The 19,848-nt window shown below is 38.4% G+C and overlaps 1 protein-coding gene across 3 annotated transcripts in view; it reads left to right on the top strand.

The window, feature by feature from the left end:
* Positions 1-266: 266 nt before the first annotated feature.
* SULT1B1 (sulfotransferase family 1B member 1) overlaps positions 267-19,848 on the top strand; it is a 47,849-nt gene continuing 28,267 nt past the window's right edge. The window contains exons 1-5 of one of the 3 annotated variants that reach the window (XM_070791559.1): positions 320-508; positions 2,684-2,843; positions 2,967-3,043; positions 17,593-17,764; positions 18,041-18,169. In XM_070791559.1, coding sequence (XP_070647660.1) covers positions 17,617-17,764; positions 18,041-18,169 — 277 coding nt within the window. In that variant the 5' untranslated portion in view covers positions 320-508; positions 2,684-2,843; positions 2,967-3,043; positions 17,593-17,616. Of the gene's footprint in view, positions 284-319; positions 509-2,683; positions 2,844-2,966; positions 3,044-17,592; positions 17,765-18,040; positions 18,170-19,848 lie in introns of those variants that run through there. The other 2 variants (XM_070791558.1, XM_070791560.1) reach the window with 2 other exon arrangements.

The raw sequence follows: 19,848 nt of genomic DNA, 5'->3' as shown, positions 1-19,848 counted from the left end.
ATGTTGGAAACTCATGTTTCTTTCAGATGAAAATATACACACAATGACTTTTTATCATGATCAAAATTATTACAAGACATTCTTTAAAAATTGTAGAGAAACAACAGGATTCCACCCACTGAAACTTCAGCTTCTTTCCCTTTGTTTTTCTCTCTTTGAAGCCATGTAAACCTTTAAATCTAGGTAATTTCTGACTTTGCTTACTCTTGGCTGCCACCCTGATTCATTTCCTTTCAGGACTTCCTGCCTTTTCCAGCTGTTGAAGCAGCGGCCCTGCCTCTGTGTATGTAGTTCAAATTTGTATATCTTAACTGCCCATGAAGTCAATGACTACAGCATTCAGACCATATCTTTAAACTTTTTTTTTTTTTTAATTCCAAAGACTGGAATGAACCTCCCTGAGCTGGTCTTTCCCTCCCTTCAGGACTCCCACCAGGACCCAGGATTCCTTTTGGCAGCTGCGCCACCAACTGAAAAGGAAAACTGAAAAGAGGGATTAAATCCTGAGGTAAAGTTTTCTTTTTAAATCTCTTTTCTCTGAGTTTTTATCATGCATCCATGGCACAATGAGCTCCTTGAATAATTTCCGTTTTGAACATATGTTTATTGTTAGAACGTTTTTGCCTAATTGCAGTTTTCCCTCAGGAAACGCGGTGTTGTTTATATTGTACAGACTCTTAGTCTTTCAGTGATCCCTTTCATTTTTCTAGGTTCAGTGGGACTCTGCTTAAGCATGCCAGGATTGTGGGTCTTCTCATCAAACTGTAGGCTCATAAGGGAAAATGGAATCCACTCCAAGCTCTCATTTTTCTGCTCTCATCTGTACTTCACCCCATATACACACGTGCACATACACACCCTTTAGGGTACTTTCCAGAATACCGAACATGTTATTTAATTCATATATTTCATTAGCTGGAGTTCGATGTAGACTAAGTAGAGCTGCAGTTTGTTAGAGTGAAACAAATGGAGCAAATATTCTTTTCCCACTAAACGAATCTCAGTGTCATATGATTCAGTTTGTTTCTCCTAAGAGGGACAATGGTTTCCATTTTCCTCTTTTATTCTATTGTGTGTTTGTGTGTGCCAGTCGTATCCAACTCTTTGTGACTCTATAGACTGTAGCCTGCCAGGCTCCTCGGTTCATGGGATTTTCTATTAATGTTTCTTAAGTCAATTTTAGACATTTTAATTTTTAACTTATCACTCAACTGGGTAGATTTGTAGTATTGTGTAGACTGTACTATATAACACATTAAAAGTTTTTGTAATTTTTTGTCATTTTAAGATTTAAGAGACTTCTAGGAACTGATTTTTTAAAGTAAATATCCCTCATCAACCATCTGCCAAAGTATCTTACTCAATAATGTTAGTGGTAGCTCAGCTGGTAAAGGATCTGCCTGCAATACAGGAGACTCTAGTTCAATTCCTGGGTTGGGAAGATCCCCTGGAGAAAGGATAGGCTACTCACCCCAGAATTCTTTGTCTTCCTGCTGGTTCAGATAGTAAAGAATCCACCTGCAATGTGGGAGACCTATGTTCAATCCCTGGGTTGGGAAGATCCCCTGGAGGAAGGCTTGGCAACTCATTCCAGAATTCTTGCCTGGAGAATCCCATGGACAGAGGAGTCTGGTGGGCTACGATCTGCGGGATCGCAAAGAATCAGACACGACTAAGAGACTATGCACAATCCTATATCTTTGGGCTCTCTCCCCTGAATATATCTTCTCATATAGTTCTAAACTCATCATCATCCACTGGTCATGATGAGGCAATGCTAATCCCAGACTGTTACTCCAAGGTTCTTGAATTGGTTACACCCACTTCCCAGATGTGACTAGTATGTAGTCATTATCCTTCTGTTACTCATAGCCCTCCTTCTCTGACAACATTTTTGCAGCATGAGGAGTTGAAGTTTTTGTCAGAGGGAAGTTTGCTTTGTCAAATAAACAAACAAAAAAAATCCCCTACAAACTGTGAACACCCTTAACCAAATGAGATAAATCAGGAACACCTTTGACTCTAGTCCGGCCTACCCAGGCAGTATGACCAAGTGAGCAAAGCTGGGAAAACTGAACTCTATTTCTGAGACACACCTCACTTGCTATGAGTCTGAGCAGACTTCCTGCAACTGTTTCCTAATCTCAGTCTGTAAAATGAAAGTAAGATTTATCATCAGGGAGATAATATATATGAAGCACATTCAATATAATTTATTTTCTGGAAAACAATTCATTTTTATAAATCATTTATATGCACTCTATATTGTTAGAGAGTACCTTAATAGTAGTTTAAAACCATGCTTCCCCAATTTTCTTCTAAATGTAAGCTACTTGGGGATTTTATTAAAATATAAGTTCTGGTTCTGGATTGGAGCCTCAGATTCTGCATTTGTATTACAAGCTATCAAGTGATGACAATAGTGCATGGGGCTTGCATATGTACCATATTTAAATAGCAATTATGAATCAATTATGTAAATATAAGACAATCAGTTCAGGTCAGTTCAGTCACTCAGACATGTCCGACTCTTTGTGACCCCATGAACCACAGCACGCCAGACCTCTCTGTCCATCACCAACTCCTGGAGTTCACCCAAACCCATGTCCATCAAGTCGGTGATGCCATCCAACCATCTCATCCTCTGTTGTCCCCTTCTCCTCCTGTCCTCAATCTTTCCCAGCATCAGGGTCTTTTCAAATGAGTCAGCTCTTCGCATGAAGTGGCCAAAGTATTGGAGTTTGAGCTTCAACATCAGTCCTTCCAATGAACACCCAGGACTGATCTCCTTTAGGATGGACTGGTTGTATCTCCTTGCAACAGTACAAGTTAAATTAAAATGAGTAAGTAAAGAAACTAAAAAGTTTAAGACATGAAATGGAACCAGGAATGATGTTATAAATGTATAACATAATGTTAAGCACATATTATGTGAGAAACAAATTTGTCTGTGTGATTTGTTGCAGACCATATGGAAAATAAATCTGTGTCCTCAATACCTACTTGCTTTTCCGATGACAATTTGTGTGTTTAATAAGAGTTGGTAAGTGGAGTTACATTTCTACTAAATGCTAAATTCCAGAGCCAAAAATAAAAAAAGAAAAGAGAGCCTCATTTATTTTTCTCAACTGATTCAGAATATGCCAGTGTTCAAATGAGGCCTGGAATTGATATTTACCTTTACATAATCTGGAAATTTTAATTTGCTAAGTAATTAATAGAATAAAATGTTTCAAGGAAAACTATTTCATTTACTATGTGAAGCTCAAATCTAATATCTGAATATACTATGTTTATTTCTGCTCTCACTCATTCCTTATATCCAAACTCCAAAGTAACACTATCCCTAAGATCTTAGAAGATTCTGTATGGGAAATACATGTCGCATCATTCATTCATTCATTTATTCAATTCATTTAACACCTATTTTATTTTCGGTATGGCGTTTACCTACTCAGTTCCTCTTCCTTTCACTTCTTGCTCTGTTGAATTTTTGACCAACCACATTATTTGTTCCATTCTTGAAGCTGCTGACATGTTCCAGAATTTTTTCTGGACCTAACAAGGGATTACAGATGCAAACAGATAGGATAATTAAGAAGCATCATGAAGACAGCAATTTAATATGGAATATTTAATTTTCTAAAATGCCCAGACCACATAGCTCTCACCTGCATCCTTGTTTTAGTGTCTTGCTGGCTCTAAACCTATTTGTGTCCTGTGCTGAGACTGCTTTTTCATTTAGATACTCTTTTCTAGTCTCCTCAGGTCCCCAAATCTTTTATTCTGTGAGCAGTAATGAAGATGTAAAATTCAAATTATTTTTCCTATATTTCTAGCATAAGATGCCATATATTTTTAGACAAATGCATTATATAATAATAACTTTTATTGGGAAAACTAAAAAATGCATTATTGTGGGCATATCCACCAATTGTCAGACATAAAATATGATATATAATTCATATCTTATAGTTTAAAATGAAAAATACATGCAGATTTCTCTCTTCTAGACTTTTTTAAACATTATTTATTATTTTGGCTGCACTGGTTGTTGGTTGCTGTGTGCAGGCTTTCTCTAGTGGCAGAGAGTGGGAGCTGCTTTTCATTGCGGTGTGCGGGCTTCTCATTGCAGTGGCTTCCCTTGTGGAGCACGGGCTCTAGAAAGTTGGAGCTTCCATAGCTGCTGCACTTGGGCTCAGTAGTTGTGGCACACGGACTTAGTTGCTCCACTGCATGTGGGATATTTCAGATGAGGGATCGAACCTGTGTCGCCTGTATATTCTTAACCACTGGACCATCAGGGAAGCCCCTCTTCTAGACTTTTTTTAAGAGCCTGGAGAATGGGGTCTAGCAGGGTGTGGAGCAGTTATCTCTAAAACACAAGGCTGTTACGCAATATATTTTTCCTAATCTAAAGCATTTCTTTTTCTATAGAAAAGCATGTGAGTTTAAATAGCAGCTAGCTTTTATGTTAGTGATTTTTTTGTGTGGTTCCCATTACACAGATTGTTAGCTTAACAAGTTTCAACAATTTTCAAATCACCAAATTACTTTCAAAATATTTTCCTGATAAAATATTTGTATCAATTTGCCAATCAGCAATCAGCAGTCTTTGATGTCTAGTTATAATTATTTGCTAGAGGCAATACAAGTTTATCTGAGATACATAATTTATGTTGTTAATTCAAACTCTATTCATCTTGTTGTATACATTATCTATCATTATTATTGATTGACAAGTTCTCAGAAATAAATAGGAGAAGGCAATGGCACTGCACTCCAGTACTCTTGCCTGGAAAATCCCATGGATGCAGGAGCCTGGTAAGCTGCAGTCCATGGTGTCGCTAAGAGTCGGACACGACTGAGCGACTTCACTTTCACTTTTCACTTTCATGCATTGGAGGAGGAAATGGCAACCCACTCCAGTATTCTTGCCTGGAGAATCCCAGGGACAAGGGAGCCTGGTGGGCTGCCTTTTACGGGGTCACACAGAGTCGGGCATGACTGAAACGACTTAGCATCAGCAGCAGAAATAAATGGAATAGTAGATTATAATGGATCTTAAAATTTCTACATTCTTCCTTTCCTTCTATTTCTGAGAGGCTTATGTTCCTTGAGGGCAGAGAGAAGGGTTGCAAAATCAGAAACACATTAGCAAGAGCCAGGCTACAGTTTCATATCCAAAGTTCAGTGAAGATGAAGTGGAAAAAGTAAATAATGATGAGCTCTATGTGATGGTTAATTTTGTGTGTCAAAATGATTGACACACAGGAAACCCATATATTTGGTCAAAAATTATTATCAGTGTGCCTGTTAGTGTATTTCCTGGATGAGATTAACATTTGAATTATTATAGGAACAAAACAAAGTACCCTCCTTAGTGTGGACAAGCCTTATCCAGTCAGTTGAAGGTCTGAATCACATAAAAAGGCAGACGCTCTGGGAGTCAGGTGGAATTCCTCTTGCCTGACTGTTTTTGAGCTGGGATATCATGTTTTCCTATCTTCACACTTAAACATGAGTTCTCATTGGGTCTCAAGCCTGCAGGCCTTCAGAAGGGAACTACACCATTGACTGTCCTGGGTCTCCAGCTTGGGATAACTTGATTCTATTTCTCTGGAGAATCCTGACTAATATACTCTCAAAATGTTTTGAATAGGTTAGCAGATCAATAAGATTCTAATTCAGGATTATTATGATAAGAATAGTTACCACTCAAAAATATGCAAGACAATTTTTATTGTATATAAATACATACATAAAGAGATTTATCGTATGTAATTGGCTTAGATGATTTTAGAGGTGGACACGTCCCAAGATATGCAAGATGATTTGCAAGCTGGAGACCCAGAATAGCTGGTGATTTAATTCCAATTGAGTCTGAAATCTAAGAACAATGAGAGTTAATGGTATAGTTTAATTAGAAAGCTGCCAGGCTTCAGACTCAGGAAAAGTTGATGTTTTAGTTCCAACCAGAAGGCAGGAAAAAAAATGTATTACACCTCAAAGGCTATCAGGTAGGATGCATTCATTCTTACTCAGATTTATTGTTCTAATCAGGCCTTAAATTCACAGAACGAGGTCATTCCACACTAGGGAGGACAATCTGCTTTACTTAGTATTGCCCATTTAAACATTAATCTCATCCCAAAACATCCTTACAGAAACACTCAGAATAATGTTTGACCAAATGTCTGGGCATCTGGTGGCCCAGTCCAGTGGACACATAAAATTAATCATCATAGCTTCTAGGAAAAATAGAGTATCATAAATTAAATGTTCCCCTTTGTGTGAAACAACCAACAGGAATGTGGATAGAAAACAACTTGGGCCCTATTATTTCCCCTATTTACTGCTTTGAGAGAATTACTGGGCCACAACTCAGGGAGGAAAACCCAGGTACAACATCAGAAATCCAATAGAAAGTATCAGGCAAGCAAATTAGCAGAAGGCAATCATAGTGAAAGGAAAAATTAGGTAATTGAAAATAATCTAGAACTAACACAGATGTTAGAGTTAGCAAACAAATGTATTAAAACAATCATTATAACAATATTCAATATGCTCTAAAAGTTTTCTGCTTTATTGACTATGCCAAAGCCTTTGACTGTGTGGATCACAATAAACTGTGGAAAATTCTGAAAGATGTGGAAATACTAGACCACCTGATCTGCCTCTTGAGAAACCTGTATGTAGGTCAGGAAGCAACAGTTAGAACTGGACATGGAAAAACAGACTGGTTCCAAATAGGAAAAGGAGTACATCAAGGCTGTATATTGTCACCCTGCTTATTTAACTTATATGCAGAGCACTTCATGAGGAACGCTGGGCTGGAGGAAGCACAAGCTGGAATCAAGATTGCCGGGAGAAATATCAATAACCTCAGATATGCAGATGACACCACCCTTATGGCAGAAAGTGAAGAGGAACTCAAAAGCCTCTTGATGAAAGTGAAAGAGGAGAGTGAAAAAGATGGCTTAAAGCTCAACATTCAGAAAACTAAGATCATGGCATCTGGTCCCATCACTTCATAGCAAATAGATGGAGAAAAAGTGGAAACAGTGACAGACTTTATTCTTTTGGGCTCCAAAATCACTGCAGATGGTGATTGCAGCCATGAAATTAAAAGACACTTACTCCTTGGAAGAAAAGTTATCACCAACTTAGGCAGCATATTAAAAAGCAGAGATATTACTTGGCCAAAAAAGGTCCATCTAGTCAAGACTATGGTTTTTCCAGTGGTCATGTATAGATGTAAGAGTTCAACCATAAAGAAAACTGAGCACTGAAGAATTGATGCTTTTGAACTGTGGTGTTGGAGAAGATTCTTGAGAGTCCCTTGGACTGCAAGGAGATCCAACCAGTCTATCCTAAAGGAAATCAGTCCTGGGTGTTGATTGGAAGGACTGATGCTGAAGCTGAAACTCCAATACTTTGGCCACCTGATGAGAAGAGCTGACTCATTTGAAAAGACCCTGATGCTGGGAAAGATTGAAGGTGGGAGTAGAAGGGGATGACAGAGGATGAGATGGTTGGATGGCATCATTGACTCAATGGGCATGAATGTGGGTAAATTCTGGGAGTTGGTGATGGACAGGGAGGCCTGGCATGCTGTGATTCATGGGGTCACAAAGAGTTGGACATGACTGAACTGAACTGAACTGAACTGAACTGAAAAGTTGAGACAGGAAGAGTATAATCATTTCCCAAATGATCTTCTAGAGATGAAAACTATAATGTCTGAGGGGAAAAAAAAAACAAAACAAAAAACAAACATTGGAAGGGATTAAAATCAGATTGCACATTGCAAAAGAAAAAGTTAGTGAATATAAAGAAATATAGCCATAGACATTATCTGAACTGAAACACAAAGAGAAAAAAAAATTTTTTTTTAAATTAAAGGAGCTTCAATGAGCTGTAAACAAATTCATGTATCTTGGAGTATCAGAAGGAAGAGAAAGAGACCCTCAAAAAAGGTATTTGAAGAAATATTGAATGCAAACCCCAAATTCACAGAAGTTCAATAAACAGGAAGCACAGGCACACATACAAACCCATGAAAATAACCACATGAAGGCCCATCATAATTTAATTGCTCAAAACCAGTGATATTATAGAATATCTTAGAAGCAGACAAAAAAACAAATGCATTATACACAGAAGAACCAAGGTGAGAAAGACAACACATTTCTTGTAAGAAAAAATAAGGAGAAACAAGATGGTGGAGGAGAAGGTGGGTGTGGTGTACTTCTCTCTCCATGGATGCATCAGCAATACACCTTAAGACAAAGAAGATCTTGCAGAACACCAGTTGAGAGTGGGCAGGAGCCTTTGACCACTGGAAAGGAATATATAGTTGCACACAAATCACGGTAGGATGAAGGAAGGAGGGGAAAAAAAGGAGAGTTATCAGGACTAGACATGTACCCGGGGGGTGGGGGACCTGAAGCAGGGATCAGATACCCACATCAGGGCAATTGTTTGGGACACAGGAGAAGCATTTGAGGCTGTTGGAGAGTGCAGCAGCTCATCTGTGACAGTCTGAAAGGAATGAGAACCACACAATCTTTGCCGCAGCCCTACCTACCCTGGACAGGATTTGAGTCCCCTGGAATGCGCAGTGACTTGGAGCTGGACTGTAGGGATTGGAGAGCAATCCCAGGGTGAGATCTGCTGTTCACTGCAGGGAGACAGTGAGAGGGGATATGAGGGAGGAGGTGGAGGGGGAAATACCTTGGAAGGAAAGCTGACCAGCCATGGAGGTAAGGCAAAACTGCTGAGTCACACACAGAGGGTGGAGCCATCACTGTAGCCTCTTTTTCCCCACATGCAAGAGCCAGCAGCTGACCAATAGACCCAAGAGAGGGTATCTCTTTAAGTGCCTGATGCCCTGAGCAACAGAGAAAGATCAGATATAGAGATCCTTTGAAGCCAGATGCCAGAGGCTAGAAAAAGAAACTAATAGCACCATATTTCCTGCACCAATGGCTGCTGGCTCCCCTGTGTACACGGCATTGCCAAGGTCCCCATGATCCAAGCAGCTGCAACACCTCCACATCTGGTCCTCACTGAAGCAGACCTAAAACCTCCAGGGCAGCCTCAGGAGCAAACTCCTGTGGAGGACCCACATACAGAGGTGGAAATAAAACCACAATTGAACCCCAGGGGCAGTGTGGCTAAGGAATAGGATTGAAAACCTTCCCAATAACTGTACAAGCTGCAGTTTAAATCCACATGATCAACTAGGCAGACTCTGTCTATGGAATATATAAAAGGGCAATGAGAGTTCCCACAAAAGAAAATGCAGTAGCTCTGGCATCTGTGGACAGTGGAGGCAAGAACATGCAGCATTAGAGCCAGGAACATGCAGGAGTAGGGTCAAGTTAGTCTGAGCTGTCCCCATAGCAGGTCCAGAGACCAACCAACCCATTATTGGAAGACATTTTAAGGAGGCAGAGGTGGACTATCCAAGAAAAATGTCTATTATTATTCTTATATTTTAATTTGTTCTGTAATTGGCTCTGGATTTTTCTTCCCTGTTCCTGTGGTTGATTTTATTATTGATATTACTCTATTTAAGCTTTTGAGAACTTTTTTTAAATCCAATTTTTCATTTCCTTTATATATTTCTACCTCTATGTTGGCCTTTTGCAGTTCTGTGGAATTTTTTTTTCTTTTAAAAATTTTTTCTAAAATTTATTTTTTGATATTTTTCATATATATATATATAAAATATATTTGTGTGTGTGCTAAGAAGCTTCAGTCATGTCTGACTCTTAGTGACACTATGGACTGTAGCCCACCAGGCTCCTCTGTCCATGGGGTTCTCCAGGCAAGAATACTGGAGTGGGTTGCCATGCCCTCCTCCAGAGGATCTTCTCAACCCAGGGATCAAACCCCCATCTCATTATGTCTGTTGCATTAGCAGGCAGGTGTTTTACCCCTAACAATACCTGAGAAGTACCACCCTACTTTTTTATATACTTGGATTTAACTTTGCTTTTCTATTTTTTTCTTTTTCTTTCTTTTATTCATCATGTTTGTTAGTTTTTGTTTGTTTTCTTTGCTTTATTTCCTAGTTGGCATTCTGCTTTGGTTTTGTTTTTCAGTTTGTGTTTTACTTAGCTTTGATTTTAATTGGTCTATATCATTTTTGGTTTCCTTTGCTTACTGGGTCACCCTCTTGTACTTTCTTTGGACTGTTTTGGTTTCGTTTGTGTGTTTGTGTGTGCATGGGTGTATATTCTACTGTTTAAAAATTATTAGTCTGATTTTGTACTTACCATTGTCTAAGGGTCATTTTTTGTTTCTTGTTTTATTTTTTCTTTTGTTCTTGTCTATTTTAATCATCTTTAATGCCATAACTTACAAATTGTGTAATCTCAGATCCCTGGCCAGAAATCGAGCCTGAGCCTTTGGACTGAAAGTGTTGAGTCCAGGACCCTAGACTGCCAGAGAACTTCTAATCCCAGGAAGTATTAGTTAGTGAGAACTGTCATGAAGGCCTCCAACTATATACAAGACCTGGCATCACCCAGTTGCCCACAACACCCAGTGAAGGACACCTTGCCCAAATAAGCAAGACAAAATTACAAACCCAGTCATCAGTACAGAGGATTCCCAAAGACACTCCAAAATATACCACCTCACACAGCCCTCCCCATTAGAGGGGGAAAAAAAAGCAAAACCTCACCACCTCCCACCAGAACACAGGCACAATTCATTCCCAGTACAAAGCTTACACAAACCACTGGACCAAACTTACCTACTGAGGGCAGAAACCAAATGGAAGAAGGAATATGACCCTAAAGCCTATGAAAAAATGACCTCAAGCACAGTAAGTTAGAAAAAATCTGAAAAAGAATTCAGAGTAATTATAACAAGATGATACACAACCTCAAAAGTAGAATGGAGAAAATGAAAGAATTGATTAACACATTTAGCAAGGACCTAGAAGAAATAAAGGAAAAACAAACAGAGATGAACAACACAGCTACTGAAATTAAAAATACTCTAGAAGGAATCAATAGCAGAAAAACTGAGACAAAAGAATGGATAAGTAAGCTGGAAGGTAGAATGGTGGAAATAATAGCTGAAGAGCAGAATAAAGAGATAAGAATGAAAAAAATTGAGGATGTCTCAGAGATCTCTGGGAAAATATTAAACACATCAACATTTGAATTATAGAGGTCCTAGAAGAAGAAGATAAAAAGAAAGGGTCTGAGACAATTTTTCAAGAGATAATTGAAAACTTTCACATCATGGGAAAGGAAATAGACCAAGTCCAAGAAGTGCAGAGAGCCCCATACAGGATAAACCCAAGGAGAAATACACTGAAACACATAATAATCAAACTAATAAAGATTAAATTCAGAGAAAGAATATTAACTGTAGCAAAGGAAAAGCAACAAGTAACATACAAGGGAAACTCCATACAATTAACAGCTGATCTTTCAGTAGAATCTCTGCAAGCCAGAACGGAAAGGCAGGATATATTCAAAATACTGAAAAGAAAAAATCTACAACCAAGATTACTTTACCCAGCAAGGATCTCATTCAAAATTGATGGAAAAATCAAAAACTTACGGACAGTAAAAGTTAAGAAAATTTAGCAACACCAAGCCAGCTTTACAACAAATGTTAAAGGGACTTCTATAGATAGGAAACACAAGAGTAGGAAAACACCTACAAAATCAAACTCACAACAATTAAGACAATGCCAGTAGGAACATATATATCAACACCTATTTTTAATGTAAATGGATAAAATGCTTCAACCAAAAGAAAAAGACTGGCTGAATGCATACAAAAGCAAGACCCATATAGATACTGTTTACAATAGATCCACTTCACACCTAGAGACACATACAGACTGAAAGTGAGAGGATGGAAAAAGGTATTCCATTCAAAAAGAAATCAAAAGAAAGCTGGAGTAGCAATTCTCATATCAGACAAAATAAACCTTAAAATAAAGAATATTGTAAGAGATGAAGGACACTCATTATGATCAAGGGATTAATCCAAGAAGAAGGCATAACAATTGTAACTATTTATGCCAACATAGGAGAACCTCAATACATAAGGCAAACACTAATAGACATAAAAGAGGAAATTGACAGCAACACAATAATAGTAAGGGACTTTAACACCCTACTTACACCAATAGACAGATTATCAAGCCATAAAATTAATAAGGAAACACAAGCCTAAAATGACACATTAGGCCAGATGGAGCTAATTGGTATCTTCAGGACATTACCTCCAAATGCAGAATACACTTTCTTCTCAAGTTCACATGGAACATTCTCCAGGACAGACCCCAACATGGGTCACAAATAAAGCTTCAGTAAATTTAAGATAATTGAAATTATATGAAGCATTTTTCTGATCATAACACTATGAGACTAGATATCAATTATATGGGAAAAACTGTAAAAAAAACCCCCACAAAAACATGGAGATTAAACAATACATTTATAAATAATGAACAGGCTACTGAAGAAATTAAAGAGGGAAATAAAAGTATTCCCAGAAACAAATGACAATGAAAATATGAAGACCCAAGACCTATGGGATGCACCAAAGGCAGTTCTAAGAGGGAGTTTATAGCAATACAATCCTGCCTCAAGAAACAAGAAAACCATTGAATAGACAACCTAACTTTACACCTGAAATAACTTGAAAAAGAAGAATAGAAAACCCCAAAATTAGCAGAAGGAAAGAAATGATAAAGATCGGAGCAGAAATAAATGAAGGAAACAATAGTAAAGATTAGTAAAACTAAGATCTGATACTTTGAGAATATAAGCAACGTTTACAGACCATCAACCAGAATCATCAAGAAAAAAAGAAGAATCAAATCAACATAATTAGAAATGTAAAAGACTAAGATACAACAGACAACATAGAAATAAGAAGGATCATAAGAGACTATTTCGAGCAACTATATGCCAATAAAATGGACACCTGGAAGAAATGGAGGCAAAAATATGCAATGGGGAAAAGATGGTCTCTTTAATAAGTATCCTGGAAAAATTGGACAGCTACTCTTGAAAGAATGAAATTAGAACACTTTCTAAGATCATACACAAAGATAAACTCAAAATGGATTGAAGTCATAAATATAAGACCAGAAACTATAAACCCTTAGAGAAAACATAGGCAGACACTCTATAATATAAATCGCAGTAATATCCTCTATGACCCACCTCCCAGAGTAATGGAAATAAAAACAAAAATAAACAAGAAAGACTTAATTAAGCTGAAAAGATTTCATGGCAAAGGAAACTATAAACAAGGAAAAAATAATACCTTGGGAAAATGGGAGAAAATAATAGCAAATGAAACAACTGAAAAGGGAATAATTTCCAAAATATAAAAGCAGCTCATGAAATCAATACCAGAAAAAAAAAAAAAACCCAATAAAAAAGTGAGCAAAAGACCTGAACAGACATTTCTCCAAAGAAGACATATAGATGGCTAATAACGCGTGAAAATAAGCTCAACATCACTTATTCAGTTCAGTTCAGTTCAGTTCAGTCACTTAGTCGCTTCCGATTCTTTGTGACCCCATGAATCGCAGCAGGCCAGGCCTCCCTGTCCATCACCAACTCCCGGAGTTCACTCAGACTCACGTCCATCGAGTTGGTGATGACATCCAGCCATCTCATCCTCTGTGGTCCCCTTCTTCTCCTGCCCCCAATCCCTCCCAGCATCAGAGTCTTTTCTAATGAGTCAACTCTTCGCATGAGGTGGCCAAAGTACTAGAGTTTCAGCTTTAGCATCATTACTTCCAAAGAAACCCCATGGCTGATTTCCTTCAGAATGGACTGGTTGGAACTCCTTGCAGTCCAAGGGACTCGCAAGAGTCTTCTCCAACACCAAAGATCAAAAGCATCAATTCTTCGGTGCTCAGCTTTCATCACAGTTCAACTCTCATCCATACATGACCACAGGAAAAACCATAGCCTTGACTAGATGGACTTTGTTGGCAAGGTAATGTCTCTGCTTTTGAATATGCTATCCAGGTTGGTCATAACTTTTCTTCCAAGGAGTAAGCGTCTTTTAATTTCATGGCTACAGTCATCAGCTTCAGTGATTTTGGAGCCGAAAAAAATAAAGTCTGACACTTTTCCCACTGTTTCCCCATCTATTTCCCATGTAGTGATGGGACCAGATGCCATGATCTTCATTTTCTGAATGTTGAGCTTTAAGCCAACTTTCTCACTCTCCTCTTTCACTTTCATCAAGAGGCTTTTTAGTTCCTTTTCACTTTCTGCCATAAGGGTGGTATCATCAGCATATCTGAGGTTATTGATATTTCTCCCAGCAATCTTGATTCCAGCTTGGGCTTCTTCCAGCCCAGTGTTTCTCATGATGTACTCTGCCTATAAGTTAAATAAGCAGGGTGACAACATACAGCCTTGATGTACTCCTTTTCCTATTTGGAACCAGTCTGTTTTTCCATGTCCAGTTCTAACTGTTGCTTCCTGACCTGCATATAGGTTTCTCAATATATAGGTCAGGTGGTCTGGTATTCTCATCTCTTTCAGAATTTTCCACAGTTAATTGTGATCCACATAGTCTAAGGCTTTGGCATAGTCAATAAAGCAGAAATAGATGCTTTCTGGAACTCTCTTGCTTTTTCCATGATCCAGCAGATGTTGGCAATTTGATCTCTGGTTCCTCTGCCTTTTCTAAAACCAGCTTGAACATCTGGAAGTTCACGGTTCATGTATTGCAGAAGCCTGGCTTGGAGAATTTTGAGCATTACTTTACTAGCTTTTGAGATGAGTGCAATTGTGTGGTAGTTTGAGCATTCTTTGGCATTGCCTTTCTTTGGGACTGGAATGAAAACTGACCTTTCCCAGTCCTGTGGCCACTGCTGAGTTTTCCAAATGTGCTGGCATATTGAGTGCAGCACTTTCACATTATCATCTTTCAGGATTTGAAATAGCTCCATTGGAATTCCACCACCTCCACTAGCTTTGTTCATAGTGATGCTTTCTAAGGCCCACTTGACTTCACATTTCAGGATGTCTGGATCTAGGTGAGTGGTCACACCATCATGATTATCTTGGTCGTGAAGATCATTTTTGTATAGTTCTTCTGTGTATTCCTGCCACCTCTTCTTAATATCTTCTGCTTCTGTTAGGTCCATACCATTTCTGTCCTTTATCGAGCCCATCTTTGCATGAAATGTTCCCTTGGTATCTCTAGTTTTCTTGAAGAGATCTCTAGTCTTTCCCATTCTGTTGTTTTCCTCTATTTCGTTGCATTGATTGCTGAGGAAGGCTTTCTTATCTCTTCTTGCTATTCTTTGGAACTCTGCATTCTGATGCTTATATCTTTCCTTTTCCCCTTTGCTTTTTGCTTCTTTTCTTTTCACAGCTATTTGTAAGGCCTCCCCAGACAGCCATTTTGCTTTTTTGCATTTCTTTTCCATGGGGATGGTCTTGATCCCTGTCTCCTGTGCAATGTCATGAACCTCCGACCATAGTTCATCGGCATTCTATCTATCAGATCTAGTCCCTTAAATCTATTTCTCACTTCCACTGTATAATCATAAGGGATTTGATTTAGGTCATACCTGAATGATCTAGTGGTTTTCCCTACTTTCTTCAATTTATGTCTGAATTTGGCAATAAGGAGTTCATGATCTGAGCCACAGTCAGCTCCTGGGCTTGTTTTTGCTAACGGTATAGAGCTTCTCCATCTTTGGCTGCAAAGATGTTTTCGATGTTGACCATCTGCTGATGTCCATGTGTAGAATCTTCTCTTGTGTTGTTGGAAGAGGGTGTTTGCTATGACAAGTGTGTTCTCTTGGCAAAACTCTATGTAGCCTTTGCCCTGCTTCATTCTGTATTCTAAGGCCAAATTTGCCTGTTACTCCAGGTGTTTCTTGACTTCTTACTTTTGCATTCCAATCCTCTATAATGAAAAGGACACTTTTTTTGGGGTGTTAGCTCTAAAAGGTCTTGTAGATCTTCATAGAACTGTTCAACTTCAGCTTCTTCAGCCTTTTTGGTTGGGGCATAGACTTAGATTACTGTGATATTGAATGGTTTGCCTTGTAAATGAACAGAGATCATTCTGTCATTTTTGAGATTGCATCCAAGTACTGTATTTCAGACTCTTTTGTTGACCATGATGGCTACTCCATTTCTTCTAAGGCATTCCTGCCTGCAATAGTAGATATAATGGTCATCTGAGTTAAATTCATCCATTCCAGTCCATTTTAGTTCGCTGATTTTTACAATGTTGTTGTTCACTCTTGCCATCTCCTGTTTGACCACTTCCAATTTGCCTTGATTCATGGACCTGACATTCCAGGTTCCTATGCAATATTGCTCTTTATAGCATTGGACCTTGCTTCATAAATGCAAATCAAAACTACAGTGAAACATCACCTCACACTGGTCAGAATGGACATCATCAAAAAAAATCTGCAAACAGTAAATGCTAGTAAGGTTGTGGAGAAAAGAGAACCTTCTTGAACTATTTGTGGGAATGTAAATTAATACAACCACTATGAAAGAACAGTATGGAGATTCCTTAAAAAACTAGGACTAAAACTAACATACGATCCAACAATCCAACCACTGGGCATGTATCCTGAGAAAACTTTAATTGAAAAAAACGTATACCCCAGTGTTCATTGCAGCGTTATTTACAGTAACTAGGACCTGGAAGTACTCTACATATCCACTGATGGATTAATAGAAAAAAAAAGCTGTGGTACATATATACAATGGAATATTACTCAGCCACAAAGAGGAACACATTTGAGTCAGTGCTAAAGATGTGGATGGACCTAGAGCCTATTATACAGCATGAAGTAAGTTAGAAAGAGAAAAACAAATACTGCATATTAATGAATGCATATATGGAATCTAGAAAGATGATACTGATGAACTAATTTTCAGGGCTGCAATGGAGATGCAGACATAGAGAACAGATTTATGAACACTGGGGGGAGGGAAGGGAAGGAGAGAGTGGGAAGAATGGAAAGAGTAGCATAGAAACATATACATTACCATATGTGAAATAGATAGCCAATGAGACTTTCCTGTATGACTCAGGGAACTCAGACCAGGGCTCTATGACAACTAGAAGGGTGGGGTGGGGCGGGAGTTGGGAGAGAGGTCCAAGAGGGAAAGGACTTAAGTTTACCTATGGCTGATTCATACTGATATGTGGCAGAAACCAACACAATATTGTAAAGCAATTATCCTACAATTAAAAATAAATAAATTTTAAAAATGAGATTCAACAGGAGTATGATGAAGAATGATAGGTCCAGATTTTTTTAGCGTATTTCTGGAAAATGGGATTTTTAAGTGTTCACTCCTATTTCTTTCCCAGGCTTCCATTCCACTAAAGACCTTTGATCTGCTTGTCACTAAGCCAGCTGCTGCTCTTGCAATCTACTGCTGAACACCCATAAAAATGCCCTTTGTATTTAGACTTCTTGTTCTCTCTGTGTTAAAGGCCAGTTTTACTCTGTCAAATTGCCGTGTCTTAATAACTTTAGTTACTCAGCTTTCTAGTTTCATTCTCTCTTTTCTCCGTGATTTGATTGTGCATTAGGTATTTGTATAATCTGGAACAAAGATGACTTCTCCAAAAGATGTCCTGAGAAAAAATCTGAAGCTAATCCATGGCTGTCCCATCACTTACGCTTTCGCAAACAACTGGGAAAAGATTGAACAGTTCCAAAGCAGACCAGATGACATCATGATAGTCACTTACCCCAAATCAGGTGAGTTCTGTGACCTGACAAATGCAGGTCTAACTTCAACTTTTGTTTCCTGAGAATTAGCTTCTGTACAAAATTGTTAATATACTAAATAAAATTAGTATTCCTAACAGTCAGTCTATCCCCCTACTTTGATTATATGAAAATAGACATTTGGGGCATAGAAGGGGAAATTCTACAGAATTAATTTTCTAAGAGAGTATATTAAGATGGCAGGCTTCCAACAGGGACCTTCCCCCACATTCGGGTGAAGGTTAAGAAAATGTTCTTTTGCCACAGGTACCACTTGGATCAGTGAAATTGTGGACATGGTTCTACATGATGGGGATGTTGAAAAATGTAAGCGAGATGTTATAACTGCTAAAGTTCCAATGTTGGAACTGGCTCTTCCTGGACTAAGGACTTCAGGTAATTTTAAATGACCCAGGAATTATAATTTTATAGCAACATATTAGTATCACATTAGTTACTGTATCTGTGATTTCCATTCAAGAAGAATGGAGTGTATTTGGTAACATGAAATAGAAGCATGCAAGTAGAACAGTAACCAAGGCATACAGAGAAACTGTAGTTTAGTCCATCGCATGCACATCCAGGTATAATAACCAAAGATAAAAGAATTCTGTTATGGAAAATGACTAGAAATCTCACTGATAAAAAAGTTTCTTACCTTTTACTGAGTTCTGTTGTATAAAATTTATTCGACTAATTTTTCAATTTAGAATATTATTGTAATTAAATAAACGTGTGTGTATGCTCAGTCTCTTCAGGCATGTCCGACTCTTTGTGACCCCATGGACTGTAGCCCACTAGCTCCTCTGTCCAGGGGATTCTCCAGGAAAGAATACTGGAGTGGGTTACCATGACCTCCTCCGGGGGTTCTCCCTGACCCAGGGGTCAAACCCACATTTCTTGCATCTCCTGCATTGCACGTGGATTCTTTTAGTGCTGAACCACTGAGGAAGCTTCAACTAAATAAGTACCAATGCCTTTTAAAATAAAAAATTCATTATTAATAAATTTGGCAGTATATGAGTATCCTATATTTTATATTTTATTCTTTAAACACTGTTGGCTGAGATGGTTAAGCCCCTGTCTGCAATGCAGGAGACCTGGGTTCTATCCCTTGGTTGGGAAGATCACCTGGAGAAGGAAATGGCAGCCCACTCCAGTATTCTTGCCTGGAAAATCCCACAGACGGAAGAGACTGGTCCATGGGGTTGCAAAGAGTTGGACACGACTGAGCAACTCCATTTCCATATTTTATTGGCAGCCCTATAAGGCTGTTTATAATTTCTCCTATTTAGCCTGGCATTGCCTAAAGCAGCTTAAGTTCTTTTTTCTTAATCACTGAATTTCTTGGTGGCCAATTGTAGTGTAAAACCTAATAGTTTGGTTTTGTATTTTTCTTTTTCATAATCCAAGTGCCTGACATATGCTTTAATTGCCAATGAAGCATCAAAGAGGCAATTATTTTAAAAAAGGTGATTGCTAATAAATCTTGGTTTTTTTCTTCCTGTGGTTTAAATTTCTGCTTTTATGTTTTATTTATTTTTTTAATTTAATTTAATTTTATTTTTGAACTTTATAATTGTATTAGTTTTGCCAAATATCAAAATGAATCCGCCACAGGTATACATGTGTTCCCCATCCTGAACCCTCCTCCCTCTTCCCTCCCCTACCATCCCTCTGGGTCGTCCCAGTGCACTAGCCCCAAGCATCCAGTATCGTGCATTGAACCTGGACTGGCATCTCGTTTCTTACATGATATTTTACATGTTTCAATGCCATTCTCCCAAATCTTCCCACCCTCTCCCTCTCCCACAGAGTCCATAAGACTGTTCTATACATCAGTGTCTCTTTTGCTGTCTCATACACAGGGTTATTGTTACCATCTTTCTAAATTCCATATATATGCGTTGGTATACTGTATTTATGTTTTTCCTTCTGGCTTACTTCACTCTGTATAATAGGCTCCAGTTTCATCCACCTCATTAGAACTGATTCAAATGTATTCTTTTTAATGGCTGAGTAATACTCCATTGTGTATATGTACCACAGCTTTCTTATCCATTCATCTGCTGATG

The sequence above is a fragment of the Bos indicus genome, chromosome 6 (genome assembly GCF_029378745.1).
Source record: "Bos indicus isolate NIAB-ARS_2022 breed Sahiwal x Tharparkar chromosome 6, NIAB-ARS_B.indTharparkar_mat_pri_1.0, whole genome shotgun sequence".
NCBI classification, from domain to species: Eukaryota; Metazoa; Chordata; class Mammalia; order Artiodactyla; family Bovidae; genus Bos; species Bos indicus.
The sequence above is the reverse complement of the archived record's forward strand: the minus strand, read 5'-3'. Positions and strand labels throughout refer to the sequence as shown.